Raw genomic sequence first — 20,183 nt, forward strand, 5'->3', positions numbered from 1 at the left:
TCTAGTTTCATTCTTCTGCATGTTGCTGTCCAGTTCTCCCAACACCATCTGTTAAAAAGGCTGTCTTTTTTCCATTGGATATTCTTTCCTGCTTTGTCAAAGATCAGTTGGCTGTATACTTTTGGGTCCACTTCTGAGTTCTCAATTCTGTTCCATTGGTCTATGTGTCTGTTTTTGTGCCAATACCATACTGTCTTGAGGATGACAGCTTTGTAGTAGAGGCTGAAGTCTGGGATGGTGATACCTCCCGTTTTGGTTTTATTTTTCAGTATTACTTTGGCTATTCGGGGTCTTTTGTGGTTCCATACAAATTTTTGGATAGTTTGTTCTAGTTTTGAGAAGTATGCTGGTGCAATTTTGATTGGAATTGCATTGAATGTGTAGAGTGCTTTAGGTAGTAATGACATCTTAACTATATTTATTCTTCCTATCCATGAGCATGGAATGTTTTTCCATTTCTTTGTGTCTTCTTCAATTTCCTTCATAAGTTTTCTATAGTTTTCATCATACAGATCTCTTGTATCCTTGGTTAGGTTTATTCCGAGGTATTTTATGGTTTTTTGTGCAATTGTGAATGGGATCAGTTTCTTGATTTCTCTTTCTGTTGCTTCATTATTGGTGTATAAAAATGCAACCGATTTCTGTACGTTGATTTTGTACCCTGCAACTTGGCTGAATTCTTGGATCAGTTCTAGTAGGCTTCTGGTGGAGTCTGTCGGGTTTTCTATGTAGAGTATCATGTCATCTGCGAAGAGTGAAAGTTTGACTTCCTCTTTGCCAATTCTGATGCCTTTGATTTCCTTTTGTTGTCTGATGGCTGATGCTAGGACTTCCAGCACTATGTTAAACAACAGTGGTGAGAGTGGACATCCCTGTCGTGTTCCTGATCTCAGGGGGAAAGCTCTCAGTTTTTCCCCGTTGAGGATGATGTTAGCTGAAGGCTTCTCATAGATGGCTTTGATGATGTTTAAGTAGGTTCCTTCTATCCCAACTTTCTCGAGAGTCTTTATTAAGAAGGGATGCTGTATTTTGTCAAATGCTTTTTCTGCATCTATTGACAGGATCATATGGTTTTTATCTTTTCTTTTATTGATATGATGGATCACATTGATTGATTTGCGAATGTTGAACCAGCCCTGTAACCCAGGAATGAATCCCACTTGATCTTGGTGGATGATTCTTTTGATATGCTGCTGGATTCGATTTGCAAGGATCTTGTTGAGAATTTTTGCATCCGTATTCATCAAGGATATTGGCCTATAGTTCTCTTTTTTTGCTGGATCTCTGTCTGGCTTGGGAATCAGAGTGATGCTGGCTTCATAAAATGAGTCCGGGAGTTTTCCTTCGACTTCTATTTTTTGGAATAGCTTGAGAAGAATTGGGATTAATTCTGTTTTAAATGTCTGGTAGAATTCCCCAGGGAAACCATCAGGTCCAGGGCTCTTATTTGTTGGGAGATTTTTGATCACTGATTCGATTTCTTCACTAGTTATGGGTCTGTTTAGGTTTTCTATTTCTTCCCGTGTGAATTTTGGTAGTGAGTGTGTGTTTAGGAATTTGTCCATTTCTTCTAAGTTGTCCAATTTGTTGGCATATAATTTTTCATAGTATTCCCTGATAACTGCTTGTATTTCTGAGGGGTTGGTGGTAATAAGTCCATTTTCATTCATAATTTTGTCTATTTGGGTGCTCTCTCTTTTCTTTTTGAGAAGCCTGGCTAGAGGTTTGTCAATTTTGTTTACTTTTTCAAAAAACCAACTCTTGGTTTCATTGATCTGTTCAATTGTTTCTTTGGTCTCTATGTTGTTTATTTCTGCTCTAATTTTTACTATTTCTCTTCTTCTACTGGGTTTAGGGCGTTCTTGTTGCTCTGCCTCTAGCTCCTTTAGGGGAGCTGTTAGATTTTGGACTTGCGCTTTTTCTAATCTCTTGAAACAGGCCTGGAGAGCAATGTACTTTCCTCTTAGGACTGCCTTGGCCGCATCCCATAGTTTTTGAATTGTTGTGTTTTCATTTTCATTTGTTTCCATATATTTTTTAATTTCATCTCTAATTGCCTGATTGGCCCATTCATTCTTTAGAAGGGTGTTCTTTAACCTCCATGTTTTTGGAGGTTTTCCAGACTTCTTCCTGTAACTGATTTCAAGTTTCAAAGCACTGTGGTCTGACAGTGTGCATGGTATGATCTCTATTCTTTTATATTTATTGAGGGCTACTTTATGTCCCAGTATGTGATCTATCTTGGAGAATGTGCCATGCGCACTTGAGAAGAAAGTAAATTCCCTGGCCTCAGGATGTAAAGTTCTAAATATATCCATCAGATCTATCTGGTCCAATGTGTCTTTCAAGTCCATTATTTCTTTAGTGATTTTCTGTCTGGGTGACCTATCCATTGGTGTAAGCGGAGTTGGTGACAGCTATTTTAAAGGGATGTATGCATTGGGTGCCTGGGTGGCTCAGTCAGTTAAGCATCTGACTCTTGATATCAGCTCGGGTCATGATTGTGAGATTGAGCCCCATGTTGGCTCCATGCTCAGTGTGGAGCCTGTTTAAAATTCTCTCTCTCCCTCTCCCTCTGCCCCTCCTCTGTGCATACACACACATGTGTACTCTTATTATTATTTTAAAAAGAGAGAGAGAGAGAGACAAAGACAGATGTACTTACACGTACATCTGACCCCTGGGCTGCAATAAAATATGTACCCATTACTGGGACTTACAAAAACCAACATCTACACAAATAAATCATACAATTCAGTATCATGAGTCATCTATCAGGTGATAGTTTTACTACAGAAACCTCTTTGTAAAGAGTTTTCCATTTAGTTTGGATGATCAATTATAATGGTTTCTCTAAGGCACTGATTCTCAAAGTACGGTCCACAGACCAGAAACTTCGACTTACAGACTCAGAAACTGTGAGGCAGAGCCCTGCAACCTATGTCTTACCACTCTGTCCCAGTGACGCGGATGTGCACCGAAACCTGACATCCGCAGCCCCAGGTATAACCAACTACCATACTGGTCTCAGTGTCCAGTGGTCTTCAGCTGAGTTTCCAGCGATAACTCACCTGAAGCCCCTACATGGTTGGTATAACTGCAAATCCTAGAGACGTCTCCCCACAGTCCAGGTGAAGTTCAAAACATGGTTAGCCTGGTTTCCACTCAGCACCTTCGGTGGCTGAGAATAGCTGGGCGACAGGCTACCTGTCAAATTACCCAAAGGACCCACTTCAATACAGATATTCTTCCTTCCTTTTCTATTGCCATCTATGGACTTCTGTAATCAAGTTATATGAATATACTTCTGCCTTACTTAAAATATCTGCATGGTTTTTGACAGTCTGCAGGTGAAAATAGGCTCCCTTCTCACACACAATCTTATTTGACCATAACAGTAAGCCTATGAAGTCAGTAAAAGCAGAAGGGATAACCTCATTTTAAAGATGAAGGAACGGAGGTTTAAGTGATATGCCTCAAGTAAGAGGCAGAACTGAAACTCCAAATCGGGTTTTCTGATTTTAAATCATATTTTCCCACTATGCCATCCAACCTCCTCAATTTGTTCTTCTCAGACACCTTGCAACTGACACCCTTCCTAACTAAAAATATTGTTATCTCGCTTTCCAGGTATTATTAGTAGCAATACTCAGAGGAAAAAGTGAATATTCTATAACCAAGTGACTCTGACAGGGTGGAAATTTAATGAAGAAAGCTTAAGAAAAATGAGTACTACTTCCTTGACAGGGACTTTACCCCAACAATAATGTTTCAGTTAATTTATCTGTTAAATAATTAATCTGACAATTAATTATACATATAAATATAAATTATATATATTATTATATAAACATATATATAATATGTACAATTATATATAATTAACTATAGTTAATATACTCTAATCTATTTTCCTAATTCTTTCATAAGCAAAGATTCCAAATAAGAACTGCAGCATCTCAAGAACACACTTCAGTGAAGTAGCTTGCAGAGAATACTTTTCCATGTTATGGAAGAAGGTGTTTAGGGATATAAATGTACACTATAATTATTACACAATAAATTTACTGTCTGTGGTCTCTAAGTAGTATGCTATGATACAAATGATATCAAAGCTAAAGGCTCTAAGAAAAGGGGAAAAAAAACCCTATTTCATGCAGTTGCTGCATGAAATTGGCAAGAGCTCAAGGAAGTACATGGTAACAGTAACTATATCAAACTGCTAAATTCCTAAACATAGACGAGGCATCAGTCAACACAGACAATGCTGAGATTTAAGATTTAATTTAAGTACACAAAATATTTATCAAGCTCAAAATTAGATATTCCAAGTCCATATTTTTAGTGAAAAGTGATTTGGCAGTATCCATCAAAATACAAATGTAAATCCTAGCCGGCCACAAATTCTACTTCTTACAAAAACCCACAATTGTGTTATACTGTGTATAGCAATATTCATCAACAGGTATAGGTGAACGTTTATTTCTGGCAACCAAGCATCAGAACACCTTTCTTTGAACTCCCCAGTAGCTAGGGCACAGACATGTGACCTAGACCCAGCCAGTCAGATGCTCTTGTGCAGAATCTGGACTCGAAGGAATGCTCCAATAGTAAGCATTATAAGGAGAGAATCCGTGGTGGCCACAGTGGAGAGGAGAGGCCACTCCCATATACCCAGCATCTTCCTCAGCAAGCTATACTGAGAGGAGAAGTTGGCTAATGCTTTGCCTTCCTTGGTTTTGCCATTTTCAAGCTTGGTTATATGGCTTTCCTATCAATTCTGTGAACATTCAATCTTTCTAATAAAATCTGCTTAAATTAACCATGGTAAGTTTCTGCTGTTTGCTATGACAGACCAGGAATAATAGAATCAGGAACTGAATAAATTATGGTTCAGCTATGCTAGTGTTTAGAAAGAATGAGATGGATTTACATATGTGATGTTATCTTAAGACACCTAAGATGTATCACCAAGAGAAAAAAAAAATGAAGGGGTAGAACAGTACTAATCGTATAATTCTATTGGTAAAATACGGGCACACAGAGACACACAAGCTTACCAATGTACAGAAAATTTCTGGAAGGATACACAAAACCACTGTTTACCATACTTGCATAAGGTAGTATTTAATTTTCAGTTTTCATTTTGAACATTTATCACTTCCACCATTAAAATATATATGTAAGTTTCTCAAAGGATCTACTTTAGCATCAAACACTATATAAGCAATACTTTTACCAGCCCCATCTAAGATCTCCATACTGACGTGGCTTTTAAATAACTAGCAAAACTTCTTGCGTAACCAAAAATAGGTACATTAAATGTTGGTCTGTGGAGAAAATTACAGGAGAGTCTGTGAGTCAAATAATGTGTGTGAAAAAGATTCTGATTTCCTTTTTTTAACTCTTAAAAGCCACAAAAGCATACTAATCAGTAGTACTTTTTAACCAGACTTACTCATAACTAAGACTGAAAATTCACATTCATGCTCAACTCCAACATGGTCTTTCCTTTTTTTTCTTTCTTTAATTAGAAACAGAGAAAGAAAGAGAGCAAGAAAGCACATGCGCCTGGGGGGTAGAAGCAGAGGGACAGAGAGAATCTTCAGCAGGCTCCATGCTCAGCGTGTGGAGTCCAACATGGAGCTGGATTCCGTGGCCCTGGGGTCATGACCTGAGTCAAAAATCCAAGAGTGAGATGCTCAACTGAGTCACCCAGTTTTTTCATTTCTTTCTTCCTTTCTTTTCTATATTTATTTATTTTTGGGAGAGTGCAAGTGGGGGAGGGGCAGGGAGAGGGGAATGAGGACACAATACGAAGCGGACTCTGCGATGACAGATGACAGCAGCAGGGAGCCCTACGTGGGCCTTGATCTCACCGTTGGTTCGTGAGATCATGACCTGAGCCAAGTCAGGAGCTGAACTGACTGAGCCACCTAGGCACCCCTGCTTTTTCATGTCTAAGGTAAATTTTCCAAGAAAGGAAACTTGAAGCCAGAAAGAATGGAGCAAAAAAAGGCCAAGAAAGAAGAAAGGATTAAAAGGTGGAACGGGATCACTAAATACTGTCAGAAATCTGAGTTAAGGGTAAAATTTTATCCCATATACTTGGTGCTGTCAGCACCGGGCCGGCTTCAGATCTGTTCCGCTCTCTTCTCTGTCTGTCCCCTGCTCACACTCTCTCAAAAATAAACATTAAAAAAAAAAAAAATTACCCCATTCAGAGACAGGGGCTAAGGCTTCTGTGAAGCTCGCCAGAGGATAAACAAACCAACTCTTTAAACTCTGCCACACAATGCCTCTCACTGTAGGGCCCCCAGACTCCTTTAGTCTGCAAGCCCCACAAAACCCTAACAAAACCCTTTCCCCGCCACACTCTGTATAGGCTTCCTGGCAAAATATAAGACTGTGGGGAGCTCAGCTCTGTTTTCCACATAAACAAATATAAAGCAGGAGCAAAAGCAGAGATTCTTTAGGACGGTTAGGTGAGGGGGCTGCTCAAATAAATGACATCATGTCTACCGGTATCACACCTGATATATCATCTGTAAAACAGAGTCAACAGATACCTAGGATTACTGTGGGTACATACATGGAAAGCCATTGCATAGCACTCAGCATACAGCTGGTGCTCAATAAATGTTTGCTGGAAACCTGAGTCTGCTATGAGCCATTCATTCCAGTTAGAATGAATCCTCTCCATACTCCTTCAGTACTTCGTACCTTCCGCCATGCCACTGCCTCGTAGTTATGGCAAACTGATTCCCCATAGGGAGGGACAGTCTCGTTCCTTTTTCTAACTCCAGCACAAGCAGTGCCCAAACAGGATCTTAAATTTCATTAAAAACAAAAATGAATCCAATTCTCTACTCTGCATAAATTCCATCTTCCAGGCCTTAATACGTGTTCATCAAACTTCTGTTTGAACAACTTCAGTAACAAACCAACTCACCACTTAAGCTTTTTCCATTTCTTTTTTTAAAATTTTTTTAGTAATCCCTACACCTAACGTGGGGCTTGAGCTCATGACCCCCAAATCAAGAGTCACATGCTCTTCCAGCTGAGCCAGGCAGGCATCCCACTCTTTTCCATTTCATAGGGAGTCCAAATCTCTCTTTTACTAATGGTCCTCGGGGCACATGGGTGGCTCAGTCGGTTAAACGTTTGACTCTGGGTTTCTGCTCAGGTCATGATCTCACGGTTCGTGAGTTCCAGCCCCTCACTGGGTTCTATGCTCACAGTGTAGAGCCTGCTTGGGATTCTCCCTCTCTCCCTTTCTGTCTGCCCCTCCACTGCTCACTCAAACATTCTTTCTCTTAAAGTACGTAAATAAACTTAAAACAAACAAAAAAACCCTAACAAACGGTCCTGGTTCTGCCCATGAAAAGCCAAAAAGGATAGGTTTAAGCCACTCTTATTTGACAGTCACCTAAGCATTTAAAAGTCATTATTATATTCTCCTTTAAGTCTTCTCTCTCTTTTTTTTTTTAGGTTAAACTGTTTCTGTTATTTCAGTGGGCAGGGGAATTAAAAAAATGTTTCTGTTATTTCAGTTGTTCCAACAATATCATGGTTGATATAGCCATCATACTACCCCAATTAGTCTTCCGAGCATGGACTTCAATGTGTAGATATCCCTCTGAAACAAGTTTCCAGGGGCGCCTGGGCGGTTCAGTCAGTTAAGTGTCCGACTTCGGCTCAGGTCTGATCTCACGGTTCATGGGGTCGAGCCCCGCGTAGGGCTCTGTGCTAACAGCTAGCTCAGAGTCTAGAGCCGGTTTCAGATTCTGCATCTCCCTCTCTCTCTGATACTCCCCTGCTCACGTTGTCTCTCTCTCTCAGAAATAAATAAAAAAGCAATTAAAAAAATTAAAAAACAAAAAACAAAAAAAGAAACAAGTTTCCATAACTGAACTGTAGTGGAGTTCTGACATGGAATTCTTACCTGCCTTGTCTGTACATTAGACCTAGAGTCACATATATTCCTTTGTTGGCTTTATTAGTCATGTGATTCATACTGAACCAAGTCATATAAAAATATCAAGTGTTTAGACATGTGCTATTTACCAGCTGACTTCCATCTTGTATTTGTATGGTTGTTTTTACAATAAATATAAGGCTTTACTTTCAATAATTTCCATTTCGCTAAATTTAGCCAATCATTCTGCCTGTCAAGGTCAGTTTGGATTCTGTCTGGTAGAATCCACACATTAGCTCTTTCAACCAAATTGGATTTTATCCAAGTTGTTACTAATGTGAAATGTTAAAAAACCCAGGACTGAATGGAACAGCGTGCTTCCCCTACTTGCCTACAAGGGCAGCCCTTTATGGATACAGTTATTCTACCAGTTAAAACCCCACCTAGCTGTGAAACCAGTAGAATTTCTTCACCTTATCCCAAAGGTTACATTGAAAAAGTGTAACAAATACCTTTACTTAAAGGACAGGTGAATCAATTTACCAAGTATACAATTATTACTGCCTTAAGGTATAACTAATAACTCATTTCCCTACTTATTAATTTCCATATCAAATTAAATAAAGCTTTGAGCATAAGTGATTTTGGAAATGTGTACTTTTACTCTGACCTTTGAGATGGTTAAAACTGAACTAACAATACTTTGCCCAAGAAGACAAAAAGATATTCTTTGGTCAACAGATTCGTTTATATCAGACTTCTGAAGATTTAAAAAAAAAAAAAAAAAAAAAAAAACTGCCCAAAGGGGTTCAAAATTGAGAGAACTCATTCAGGAGGTATCTCAGGTACCAAGAATGGGTGTAAGAGAAATCGAGGTGGAAGGTAACTATTAACCTTAATATCTCCTTCCTGGGGACTGCTGAAAGAGAGTGCCTCCTACTTCATCTTATTTCAATCTCAGGTGGCCTGTGAAGCTCTCTGACACAGGAAATGACTCTCCTTTATGGAGTCCACAGAAAATTTCAGGACGAAAGAATTGCCATTTTGCAGATTAACATGTGATCTTATTTCCCTCAACTCAAGTAATTACAGTTGGAAATAAGCAAACGAATAAGCGTTTGCTATATACACAAGACCTCCTCCACTAACTTAACTTTAGGATGCTCAACAGATTCAAAAAATTATCTCTAGGGGTGCCTGGCTGGCTCATTTGGAGGAGTGCACAACTCTTGATCTTGGGGTCGGGGTGTAGAGATTATTTAAATAAGTAAAACTTAAAAAAAATAAGAAAAAGAAAAATTATGTGTAAGGCATTACTATTAGGAAAGCACTTTGCAGCTTACAAGATACCTGCACACATTTTCTACTTCGAACCCAAAAACGCTGTGGGATAGCTACTAGCCAGGCAGTCCTACTGTCTTTTTCTAGATGAGAAAACTGAAGTGGAAGAGGTCTGAACCTCACCAAGGTAACAGGTACGCAGAGGAACCCCCTCCACGACTCAAGATACTGTAGTTACAAATACCAAGCTCTTGGAAAGTTTTCAAGAGTGCTGCCTAAGCTAAAATAACCAGAGAGGACTGAGACTAACAGTACAATTAACTCTTGAACATGAGTTCGAACGGCGCGTGTCCACTTATACACGGATTATTTTCAATACAGTATAGGACTATAAATGTATTCTCTCTTTATAGTTTTCTTAATAACATTCTTACCTGAGCTTCCTTTATCATAAGAATACAGTATATAATATATGTAACCTACATAATCTGTGTTAATTGGCTGTTTATGTTACTGGTAAAGCTTCCCATCAACAGTACACTATTTGTAATTAAATTTCTGAAAATCAAAAGGTAAATGTGATTTGACAGTGGCGGGGTTGGTTTAGCCTAACCGAGCTAAACCGAGCTCGGTTTAGCCGAGCCTAATCTTTATGTTATTCAAGGGTCAACTGTACTGGTCTCCTAGATGCATCTAATTATTGCTAAAGGTCGACAAATGCTAGAGGAGGAGCTCTTCATCAACATTAATAACACTGGGGGCAGAACAAGCATGAATCCACTGCTTACACTGACATATCAACTAAATAAATGAAACAAATCACTGACACATGAAATTCAAAGACAAGTATAAAGTTGCAGAAAAACCAAAATCAAAACCTACAGCACTGGTGAACAAGCCTATAGGGTGCACTCGGCAGGTTCTATACTCATTTCACAAACGGGGAACTCTGGAGTTTTAATTGTTCATTTGCACACGGAGGAGTTAGGGGCAGGTATCCTCCTTCCATTAGACTCTTTCTACGTTGTCGTATAAGGAAGAGACAACACTATACATGCTTGAAAAATGTGACCGCAGTATTGCTTCCTGTTGGGACACACTGGGATGCAGCAGGAAGCCCAGGGCAAATGGGCATGCCCGTGATCTGTGCCTTGATCCCTGCCCGTGCGACTGAACAACACTGGGGCCTCGTAGTATAAATTAATTCAAATTCCATCAATGATTAAATTCTCCTAGTAAAAGCCTCTCAGACTGAATTTTTTAATAACATAGCAATGGGATTTATAAAAAACACAGGTCTTTTAAAAAAAAGGCAATTGAGTAGGGCTGCAAGAACAAAAATGAGAGCTAACTACTCTGGAGAACGATTTAGATTCGCAGGCAAAGCAGAAGATGTGCATGCCTTGCACCCCAATTCCAGGCTAGCATACGTGTTCAAGGAGGCAGGCAGAGGAAGAACGCATACAGCGTACTGTCTTATAACACCACAAACGAGCCGAGCCTAAAATTTCCTCAAGGGAAAAGGATGAGAAAATTGTGGTATAGTCAAACAACACAACAGAATTAAAATGAAACCACCAGAATATAATTAAAACTAAACCAATCTAGCAATCTACTAACAAAATAGAGCAAAATATATTAAGACACATAAATCTCTCAAAATAATGCTGAACAAAAAGTTTGAGAGCAAGTACAGTAAAATTCCATTAATATAAAATTGAAAAAATACTTAAACTATTGTGCACTGTTTACAAGTGCTACACACATATGTAATAATCATTTGGAAACCTTCTTAGAAATAGAAAACACTAACGTCAAGAGAGTAGTTATCTCTAGGTACCAAAGGGAAGTAAAATATATACAAGGGGCTTCAACTATATCTGTAATATTCATTTCCTGCACAAAATAACAACAAAATAAACCCAATGCCAAAGAAAAAAGGAAAAATTATGAAAAAGTATCTACTAGGCAAATGTGAACCAAAAAATAATACTCAAAATTAATATCAAACACTTGAGTACCCAAAACTACACTACCAAATAAACAATATGTAAACAAAACCAAACAAACCACCCACAGCATGTAAAAAGTAGAGGGTGACTTAATGACCAAGAACAACTCGTCAGTGAGATGTAAAGACTTGAGCCATATATACCTCACACACTAGTAAAATTTAACGGGGGTTGAGGGCTGGGATCAATCTAACAGAACTAAAAAAAAAAAAAAAAAAAAGAAAGAAAGAAAGAAAGAAAAAGAAATCCATGGTCATACTATATGTTAACATCTACCTCAAGACTCAAGAAACTATTAAGAATATACGAATAGCAAGTCTGGTCTAATGAACGTGTAGGGAACCCTGAATGTACAATGTACACAATACACTTTTCAAGCACACACGGAAAATGTGTGCACACTGGCCAAGTACCTGGCTACAAAAATTAGCCTCAAAAACTGAAGAATCAACACACATAGTCTACAGGCTCTTTTCTTTATGAAACAAAGTCAGAAATCGATAAAAAGATTGTCAGGGTGCCTGGGGGGGCTCAGTCAGTTAGGAATTTGACTCTTGATTTCACCTCGGGTCATGATCTCACAAACCAGATCACATCGGGCTCTGCACTGACAACACGGATGGAGTCTACTTGGAATTCTCCCTGTCTCTCTCCCACTTGCACTCTCTCTCTGTCTCTCAAATTAATTAAATTTGGAGAAAAAAAAAGGGGGGGGTTTGGCTGGGTGGCTCAATCAGTTAAGCATACGACTTTTGATTTTGACTCAGGTCATGGGATCAAGCCCTGCACTGTGCTCTATGCTGAGCATGGAGCCTGCCTGAGATTCTCTCTCTCCCACTCATGTTCGCTTAGTCTCTCTCAAAATAAACTTAAATATACACATAATATATTAAAAAAATCAAAAACCAAAAAACTCACATCCTTAATTATCTCAAGGGTTGAAAGAAAAGCCATGAAAGGAAAACATTTCTAAGTGGCCCATTCTCTAAGACTTGTTTACAGGTTTTCTTAGATTCCTATGGACACTCTTTACATTATTACCAAAACCTCTTTTGTGGAGCCAGTTGGAGTAGGTCTCTGCTCCTTAAAATCAAACAGATCCTTCCAGAACAAAACTCTAGAGTCTTTTAAAATCATTACTAGACTTGAACAGTCATGTAGACTAAATTAAATAAAGCTGCTAAAAATACAGGTATCTGGAATAAAATGAATCTTGATAAACAGTTTTGGATCTTGTTAAAATAATGCTGATAAAGTAAGGAACTTTCCTTAAAATTTTTTTCTGTATACATGCAAACACATATAGTAAGTGCAAGAAAACACCAATAGAGGTTAGGAAAGAAAATTCAAGTCAAGGATAATAGACCCCTTGAAGTTATCAGCTGGCCACAAACCAGCAAGCTACACAGGGATATAAAGGAAAAAAGATCAACATATTAGGATACATGGAGGACAAAATAAATTATTTCTGCTATGAAGAGAATTACTCAAACACTATACAGGACTGGCCAAGTCTGTGTTATTTTTGCAATGCACATTGGAAAATTATGAGAACATGGAAAGAAGCAGGATGAAAAGATGAAACAGTAATCACTTTTTATTCAAGTCAGTATTATGTATACTTTTTATTCATTCCATTTTATAGATGAGGACACAAGGTAGATTAAAGATGCGGCCCAAAGTCACACAGCTGGTGAGGGGCACAGACAGGATTTTATGGTTGTTTTATCCTTCCTCCTTGTTCTGTATGAGTGGAGGCGGCATCTGTTTCAGTCAAGGGGACTGAGGGGCCATGTACTGCCACAGCAACTCAATAAGCCAAGAAGCTGGTAAGCCAGCAAGAGGTCTGATAGGTCATTTGTGGGAATCAAGAAATACATGTGATGTGGAAGAGCACAGACTTTGGAGTCAGAAAGACATGGGTTCAAATTCCAAATTCCAGCTTAGTCAGTTACTAGCTGTGCAATATGATAATCAGTCTCCCTTTCCTCACCTGTAATATGGAGCCTTCGTCATGGAAATTACTGCTCAGATTCAATGAGTTATACTGGAGAAGTCTTATATGTATAAATAAACTAACTTTATATTTACATCCTTCACATTACACTGTAGTCTTTTAAAGAGTCTTTTTTTTTTTTCTTCAAATAGTTTATTGTCAAGTTGGTTTCCATATAACACCCAGTGCTCATCCCCACAAGTGGCCCCCTCCATGCCCATCTCCCCCTTAAAGAGTCTTTTAAAATGCCTTCTAAGACGCACGACCAGAAATAATTCAATACACGCATACTACTTTTATAAAAAGCACTGCACACTATCACTAACATAAATGAGAAGGGTGCTCTCTTTGCACTGCTTGATACGGTGTCCACTTCAAAAAGGTGTACACAAAATCAGGTATTAATGTTGCCTCTGACTTCAATTTAATTTTCTCCTTAGCCCTCTCTGCTAGGCAGAAGAGTGCACACCTAAAGAACTGTACACCCTAGTCCCTAGACACCTGGAGTGAATAGGCACTCTACTGTGGCAAAGGGCACTTTGCAGATGTGATTAAAATCACAGACTTTGAGATGAGATTATCCTGGATTATCCAGCCAGATCCAATCTAATCACACAAGACTTTACAGGCAGAGAACCTTTCCCAGCTTTGGTCAGAGCAGAGGGATGGGGCGCCCCAGGAAGACTCAGAAAGGTGCAACCCTGGACGGGTGTGGCCTGCTGTTGCTGGGCTTGAAGGTGGAGGGAGGGGGTCAGGGGCCAAGGAATGTGGGTAGGTGGTGGGCTCCACAAGCCGGGAGAGGCCCTCAGAAGACAGCTAGCAAGAAATTGGAGATCTCAGCCCCACAGTTGCAAGAAGGGATATTCTACCAACAACCAGATGGAGCAAGACCCCAGAGAAGGGAACCCAGGCCTGCTGAAACCTTGATGTCAGACCTGTGACACGGACACGCACATGAACTCGCACGTGAACTCACACAGGACTTGAGAACCCTTAGACGAGGTTGTGCTGTCCGAGCTGCTTCGGTGTGTGGCAGTTTGTTACAGCAGCAACGCAAAGCTCATGTACCTTCTCTCTCCCATTTTAATGAATAAAACCATCCCAAATGTTAACCCTTTTGAAACAAAAATAAATTGCCCAATGTATGTAGCCCACCCAGTAGAGGCTGCCGAGCACACATTCATGATCTTCTGTGCCAGGCACTGTCTTGGGCCAAGACCTTCGCGGGAGCACGCATCCCGTCAATATTCATTTTCTTCCTGCCTTCCTCAGATTTGACCAGAAACACAGCAACTGTCAGCTACAGCTGAAAACAGGAACATTCTGAAGAGCAAAGTGGGAGAAACGTAAAGAGCTACATCACAGTTACGAAGACTAAACACTTATGAGAGGTGGAGGCATGGGAAGAAACACATAAATGACTTGCCCTGGACAATACAGCTGCTGCTTCCTTTATAAAGCGGTAACTGCATGTATCTCCTGACGGAATAGAAAATGGAGAACTTTTGATACAGTGTACAAACTATAAAAAGTGTGAAGGATTGCTCACGAGAATCTACTACGTTGACAGGGCCCAAAACTAACAGGATGAAGAATTCCATATAAATTCAGCCTGAATATACCTGAGGGATTAACTTAAAACTCCAGAAAGGGAAAAAATCTGACAACAACAACAAAAAATAAACTGCAGAAAAATAGACACAAAAGGCTCATGACAGACCTGCAGAGGAAATGTCACAGCACCACCACTAAAAACAGCCCCTTTAAAAAACTACAGATGTCCAGGGGCTCCCGGGTGGCCCAGCCGGTGGAGCGTCAGGTCATGAGTCCAGGGCTGTGGAACCGAGCCACACGCTGGGCTCTGTTCTCATCTTCCCCCTCTGCCCCCGCCCCCCCCCCCCCCCCGCCCCGGCTCGTGCTCTCTCTCTGACGCCCGGGACTCGCCGCAGGTCTGGTAAACTGGATGTCTGAGGGTGAGACAGGCCCACGTCGCCCGAGCTGAGGGACATGGCAGGGACTGCAATGGGGGCGCGCGCGCGCGGCAGCAGACGGGACCCGGCATCTTTCTGTCAGGTGACTTCTGTTTTCACGTGAGGAACAGGAGCGAGAACGTACAGTAAAACCTGCACACAAGCAAAGCTGACGAAATCAAACGGGACAGTTTCATGTGGAAAGTTAAAAAGGGGGACGAGAGAGGTGGGTCTGTGGCTGTATCTTCTGTAAGCGAGGGCACCGCCTCTCACACCGGGACGAGCAGAGCGTAACAAAATGGAGCGAGCACAGCTGGGCCCGAGAGAGAGCAAAACGGCTGAGCTGGCAAAACTGCGATCGGCTCAAAACACCAGCAAAATTACCGGCTGCTGCGGAGGTGGCGAGCTAGCAAGATAAAAGGAGGGAGAGGGAGCCGCGGGAGCGATAAAGGAGAACACGAATTTCACGTTGCATCAGGGGCGGGAAGAGAACGAGAACGAAAGGGACAAGAGCAGAGGAAGAAGAGGCCTGTATCTGGGGCCCGGAGGCAGCAGGCGCGGACAGCAGGACCGGGGCCTGTACGGTCCGACAAAAGGTCCCGGTGGCGATATGTCAGGCGAGCAAGGAGCAAGCAAACGAGTTAGGAGAGAAAAGGAAAGCGCTAGTCAAAAATCTTGGGAGACTACAAATAACATGTATAAGACAACAATTTAAGTAGGCCAAAATACACCGCCTAATTTCTAGATGCTTCCGAAAGGTATGTTTCAGCTCTCTCGTTTAATAAAACAACCAGCATATCTAAAAACAGGCAAAACTAAACAATACAGCGATGCAGAAGTTGCACAACTATGAAGACAGGCAAGGGAAGGGAAGCTAGTGAAAGCCTCGGGATAGAAAAGGTGGCTGATGACGGTCTGTACTTAGCATGCGTGCAGAACTTATTACTGTTCCTCAAAGCTATTAAACTGTGAGGGTGCCGGGGGGGCTCAGTCACTTAAGTGTCCAATTCTTGATTCTGGCTCAGGTCATGACCTCACGGTCGTGGGATCAAGTCCAACGTCAGGCTCCGCGCTGAGTGTGGAGCCTGCTTAGGATTCTCTCTCCCTCTTCACCCCTGTCCAGCTCCAGCTCATGCTCTCTCTCAATCTCTCTCTCCAAAAAAACGTATTGTGATCCCTGTGCAATATATACATATACAAAATCATTATGTTCTACACCGAAAACTAATACAATGTTACAGGTCAATTATATCTCAATTTAAAAAATACATTCAGATGACACTGACAATGTGCAACCAGGCCGCTCTTACGTCTTCTATAGCACTTGTCCTTACAAGATTTTAAGAAAAAGTAAAAAACATAGCGTGTGGATGGGGAGCAGGGGGAAGGAAGGGGGAAGGAAGAGCAGAGGGGAGGAGCGGACACAACAGGAGGCACCGGGCTCTTAACCGGCTTAGAGGAATGGAGGCCTGAGAGTCCATCGATCGATCGGGTGAAAAAGTGGTGACCTAACCTTTCTTTTCATCTGTTTGGGGGAAGGGGGAGGTACTTCAGACAGAACACCACTGGGTTTGTGTCTTGTGTGCCCAGCTGGTGGCGTGGAAGGGGTGGTTAGTGATGAGGTTAACAAGGTAGGCAGCTGCCGGGATTTTAGGGGCAACAATTACAGCCTTATTATAATTTTTTCTTTTTCCATATTTTGTAATTATCCGATTATGCTACTAGGTCAGGCTTGTTAAAAACCAATTTCCACTCTATACCTAGATTTAAATGACACATTTCCCTAAGTGACCTTGCAGGAACAAGACACTACCAACGAAAAGTTTTAAAGCTGTGTTTTAACTGCATTTGGCCACAGAGTAAGAAAACAAAAATTTCAACAGTGTCATCGTCATCATGATGTAAAAAGTTTTCAAAAATCTCTTCTGTGAAAGGGAATTCTGAAAGACAAAACGTGCATGGTGCTCTCCACCTGTCCTCATTTTATCTCCTTACACAAGGGAAGGCTAAAAATGTTTATTATAAACTAGGGAAAGTGAAAAACAGGAAAAGTAGCAATTTCCTTCATCCTAAGATGCATATTTTTCATACTATAACTTATATAAAAAACCAGGATGGATATCACACTACCGATTTAACATCTTTTTGTGGGGAGGGCCACAGTAAGTGTAGTTTATAGCTATGCATATATTTTCAATTAAGGAAACACAGTAAAGGATTTTGGCCAGAGTCAGTTAAAAAATGGGGCAGAATTGGGCAAAAAGAACCCTACAGTAAAGTTATTAATGTATATTGACATGAGCCTAGTGGCCTGTTTGGCTATTCTTCCACTAATTTAACTAAATGTACAGGGCCTTCCTTCTACTAGGCTCTTCCTGAAATGCAAAGCCATACTCGTCTGTGCCCTGGAGAACTACATAATCACGTACAGATGACTACAGAAGTATCTATGAAACAGTCGGCATTAACATCAGAAAAATATGAAGTGTGATGCATCCAGATAAGGAGTGGTCATCACTGCCAGCCAGGACACCAGACAAAAACCTGACACATCCAAAGAGCTGAATACATGTGAAAGCATCACGGAAGACCTGGGCCCGGCTTCGGAGGGCTGCTAGGATTTCCACAGAGAAGGCGCTCCAGGCAGGGGGAGCGTAGGGACCCGGGAAGAGCAGAGAAATCATCTGCTGGGCCTCCCTGGCGGAAGGTAAGAGCAGTGGGAAAGAAGGCCAGCACAGTAAAGGGAGGCTAAAATATGGAGTTCCTGGAAGGTCACCTAAGGAACGTGAGCAGGGAACAGTCCCTCCTACCAGCCAGGTTTCAGGAACAGTAACCTGACAGTAAACTATAGAGGCCGGAATGGGGAGAAAGTACCCCTGCATAGTCTACGGTCAAGTGTTCAGGGCCTGAAATCGGAGACAAAGTGGAGAAAGGAATGTCTTCCCTTGAAACTGCCTGGGGCAGTTTCTGAATGAGGGCAAATTCCAAGAGAACAGAGCACCAGCTTGGCTAGTATGTGCAGCTCACTCCTCCCAGCACAATACTCTCCCCATAGTAGATGCTCAATAAATGAGCTCAAAGAAGGCAACCTGCAAAGGCTAATCTGCTCACCTGCCGAATGTGCACACTCTTCTTTCTACTTCTCAGACACATTATATCTTAGCTATTCCCTCTCCAACTTGGGTTCACGGCCTAAATAAAAAATTTTCCAATACGTTTTGGACCCAATTCCGTCTCCTTCAAAATACGCCACAGCTTCTTTTTTAAGTATTCAAATTTGCTACTAAGCATTTGCAAAACACTGCTCTGGCCAGGACCTGACATAGAAAACCAGCCGGAACTCCATAAAGACACATATCAAAAAATCTTGCCCAAAAGCAGTATTTATCGCAGCAGGTTTTTTTCTTCTAGGCCACAGTCAACCTGCTTGTCTTCGTGAATTTGCTACATCCCTAGTCCAACCACAACGTGCTGCTTACATTTCCCAAGTTGTGCAAGGGGTGCAGAGTTGTGCAAGAGCTCTCACTGAAATCAGACTCTGGTGTATAAATAGTTATAACACCTGAACAAGCCTCGGTTTTATTATTAGATGCAGAGTAATGCCCAAATCACCAAGTATTAGAACATCCTGGACAATGGGTTTGTCTGTGAGATATCCTCGGATGTTATCGCACGTGGCAACAGCGGAGCTTCTCCCTGCTTCGAACGTACACCGCGTCACCCGGAAACTGGCAGTGGTGACCCTGTACCTGGTAGGTCCGAGAAATCACAGTGTCCCTGACACACGCGCACACGCGCACACGCCAGCACACGCCCAGAGCAGCGCGCGGCCTTGCATCACTCTCAGATAACGCCAGTTTACACGTGGCAAAAGTCGACACAACTTTCACGCCTCAATGACCTCGAGAGGGACTCCCTGGCCGCCCCAGGGACGAACGTGGCTTATGCTGCCTTGGGGTCTGCGGGGGTTCAGAAAGCGGTCTTTCAAACAAAGGTCGGCTCCCCCCTCGCAGGGGCCGTCCCACCCCAGCAGCGCTCTGCGCAGCCCCGTGACCGGCGCGCGTAGGCGAAGGCGGCGGGAGCGGCCTGGACGCCCCGGACCCTCCCGCCGCCGCCGGCGCGGCCTCCCTCTCCCGCTCTCTCCCGAGGGCGGCGTCCGCGTCCGGCCCGGACGGCCCCGGCGGCGCCCCGCGGCAGGGCGGCCCGGGCGGCGGGGGCGGAGCGGGCCCGGCCAGGCCGCAGCCGCTCGCGCTGCCCACGTCACCAGCTCCAGCACTGCGGAAACGGAGCGGCGCGGCCGCGAGGGGGGCGCCGGACGCCGTTTGCCCCCGGGCCGCGGCCCGCGGAGGCCGCCCACGCCCGCCCGGCCGCGCCCGGGCCCTCACCGGTGTCGCCGATGATGATGTACTTGAAGAGATAGGCGTACGCCATGGCCGCGGCCGCTCGGTGCCAGGGCTCACGGCTCCTCCTCCGGCGGCTGCTGCTCCTCCTCCTCCTGCGCGCCCCTCGCCCCGGCGCCGCTCGGCCCCGAAACGCCAGGCCCCGCCCGCCGCAGCCGTCGCCGTCAGCCGCCGGGAGACAGGGGCCGAGAGGAAGCCGGACAAACGGACACCCGCGGAGCCGACGGAGACGGCGCCCGGCCGAGCCCAGCCGAACAATAACAGCCGCCGCGGCGCCTCCGCCCCGCCTCCGCGCCGACCCGGAAGTGCTGCGGCCGCCGGCGCCACCGGAGGAAAGGGGCGGAGCCCCGCACGCCGCGCCGGCCGCGCCCCGCCGGCCGGAGCCCCGCCCCGCCCCGCCGGAGCCCCGCCCAGCGCCCCGCCGGCCGCGCCCGGCCTCCCCGCCCGCCCCGAGACGGGCGAGGCTCGTGGGAGCGGGCGGCCCCGGCGGCCGGAGGCGCGGGGGCGGGGCGGGGCGGGGCGGGTTCGTTCCGTCGCCGCGACGCGCCCGAGCGCCGCGTCCTTCCGCCCTGCGGCGGGCGCGGGGCGCGTCGTGTGGGGGCCTGC

At 43.4% G+C, this 20,183-nt stretch overlaps 1 protein-coding gene across 1 annotated transcript in view; it reads right to left on the reverse strand.

The window, feature by feature from the left end:
- RAB2A (RAB2A, member RAS oncogene family) overlaps nt 1-19,894 on the reverse strand; it is an 86,105-nt gene extending 66,211 nt beyond the window's left edge. The window contains exon 1 of the mRNA XM_039249125.1: nt 19,563-19,894. Coding sequence (XP_039105056.1) covers nt 19,563-19,608 — 46 coding nt within the window. The 5' untranslated portion in view covers nt 19,609-19,894. The remainder of the gene's footprint in view (nt 1-19,562) is intronic.
- Nucleotides 19,895-20,183: the final 289 nt, after the last annotated feature.

The sequence above is a fragment of the Hyaena hyaena genome, unplaced genomic scaffold, assembly GCF_003009895.1.
Source record: "Hyaena hyaena isolate Hyena2069 unplaced genomic scaffold, ASM300989v1 scaffold_327, whole genome shotgun sequence".
Lineage (NCBI taxonomy): Eukaryota > Metazoa > Chordata > Mammalia > Carnivora > Hyaenidae > Hyaena > Hyaena hyaena.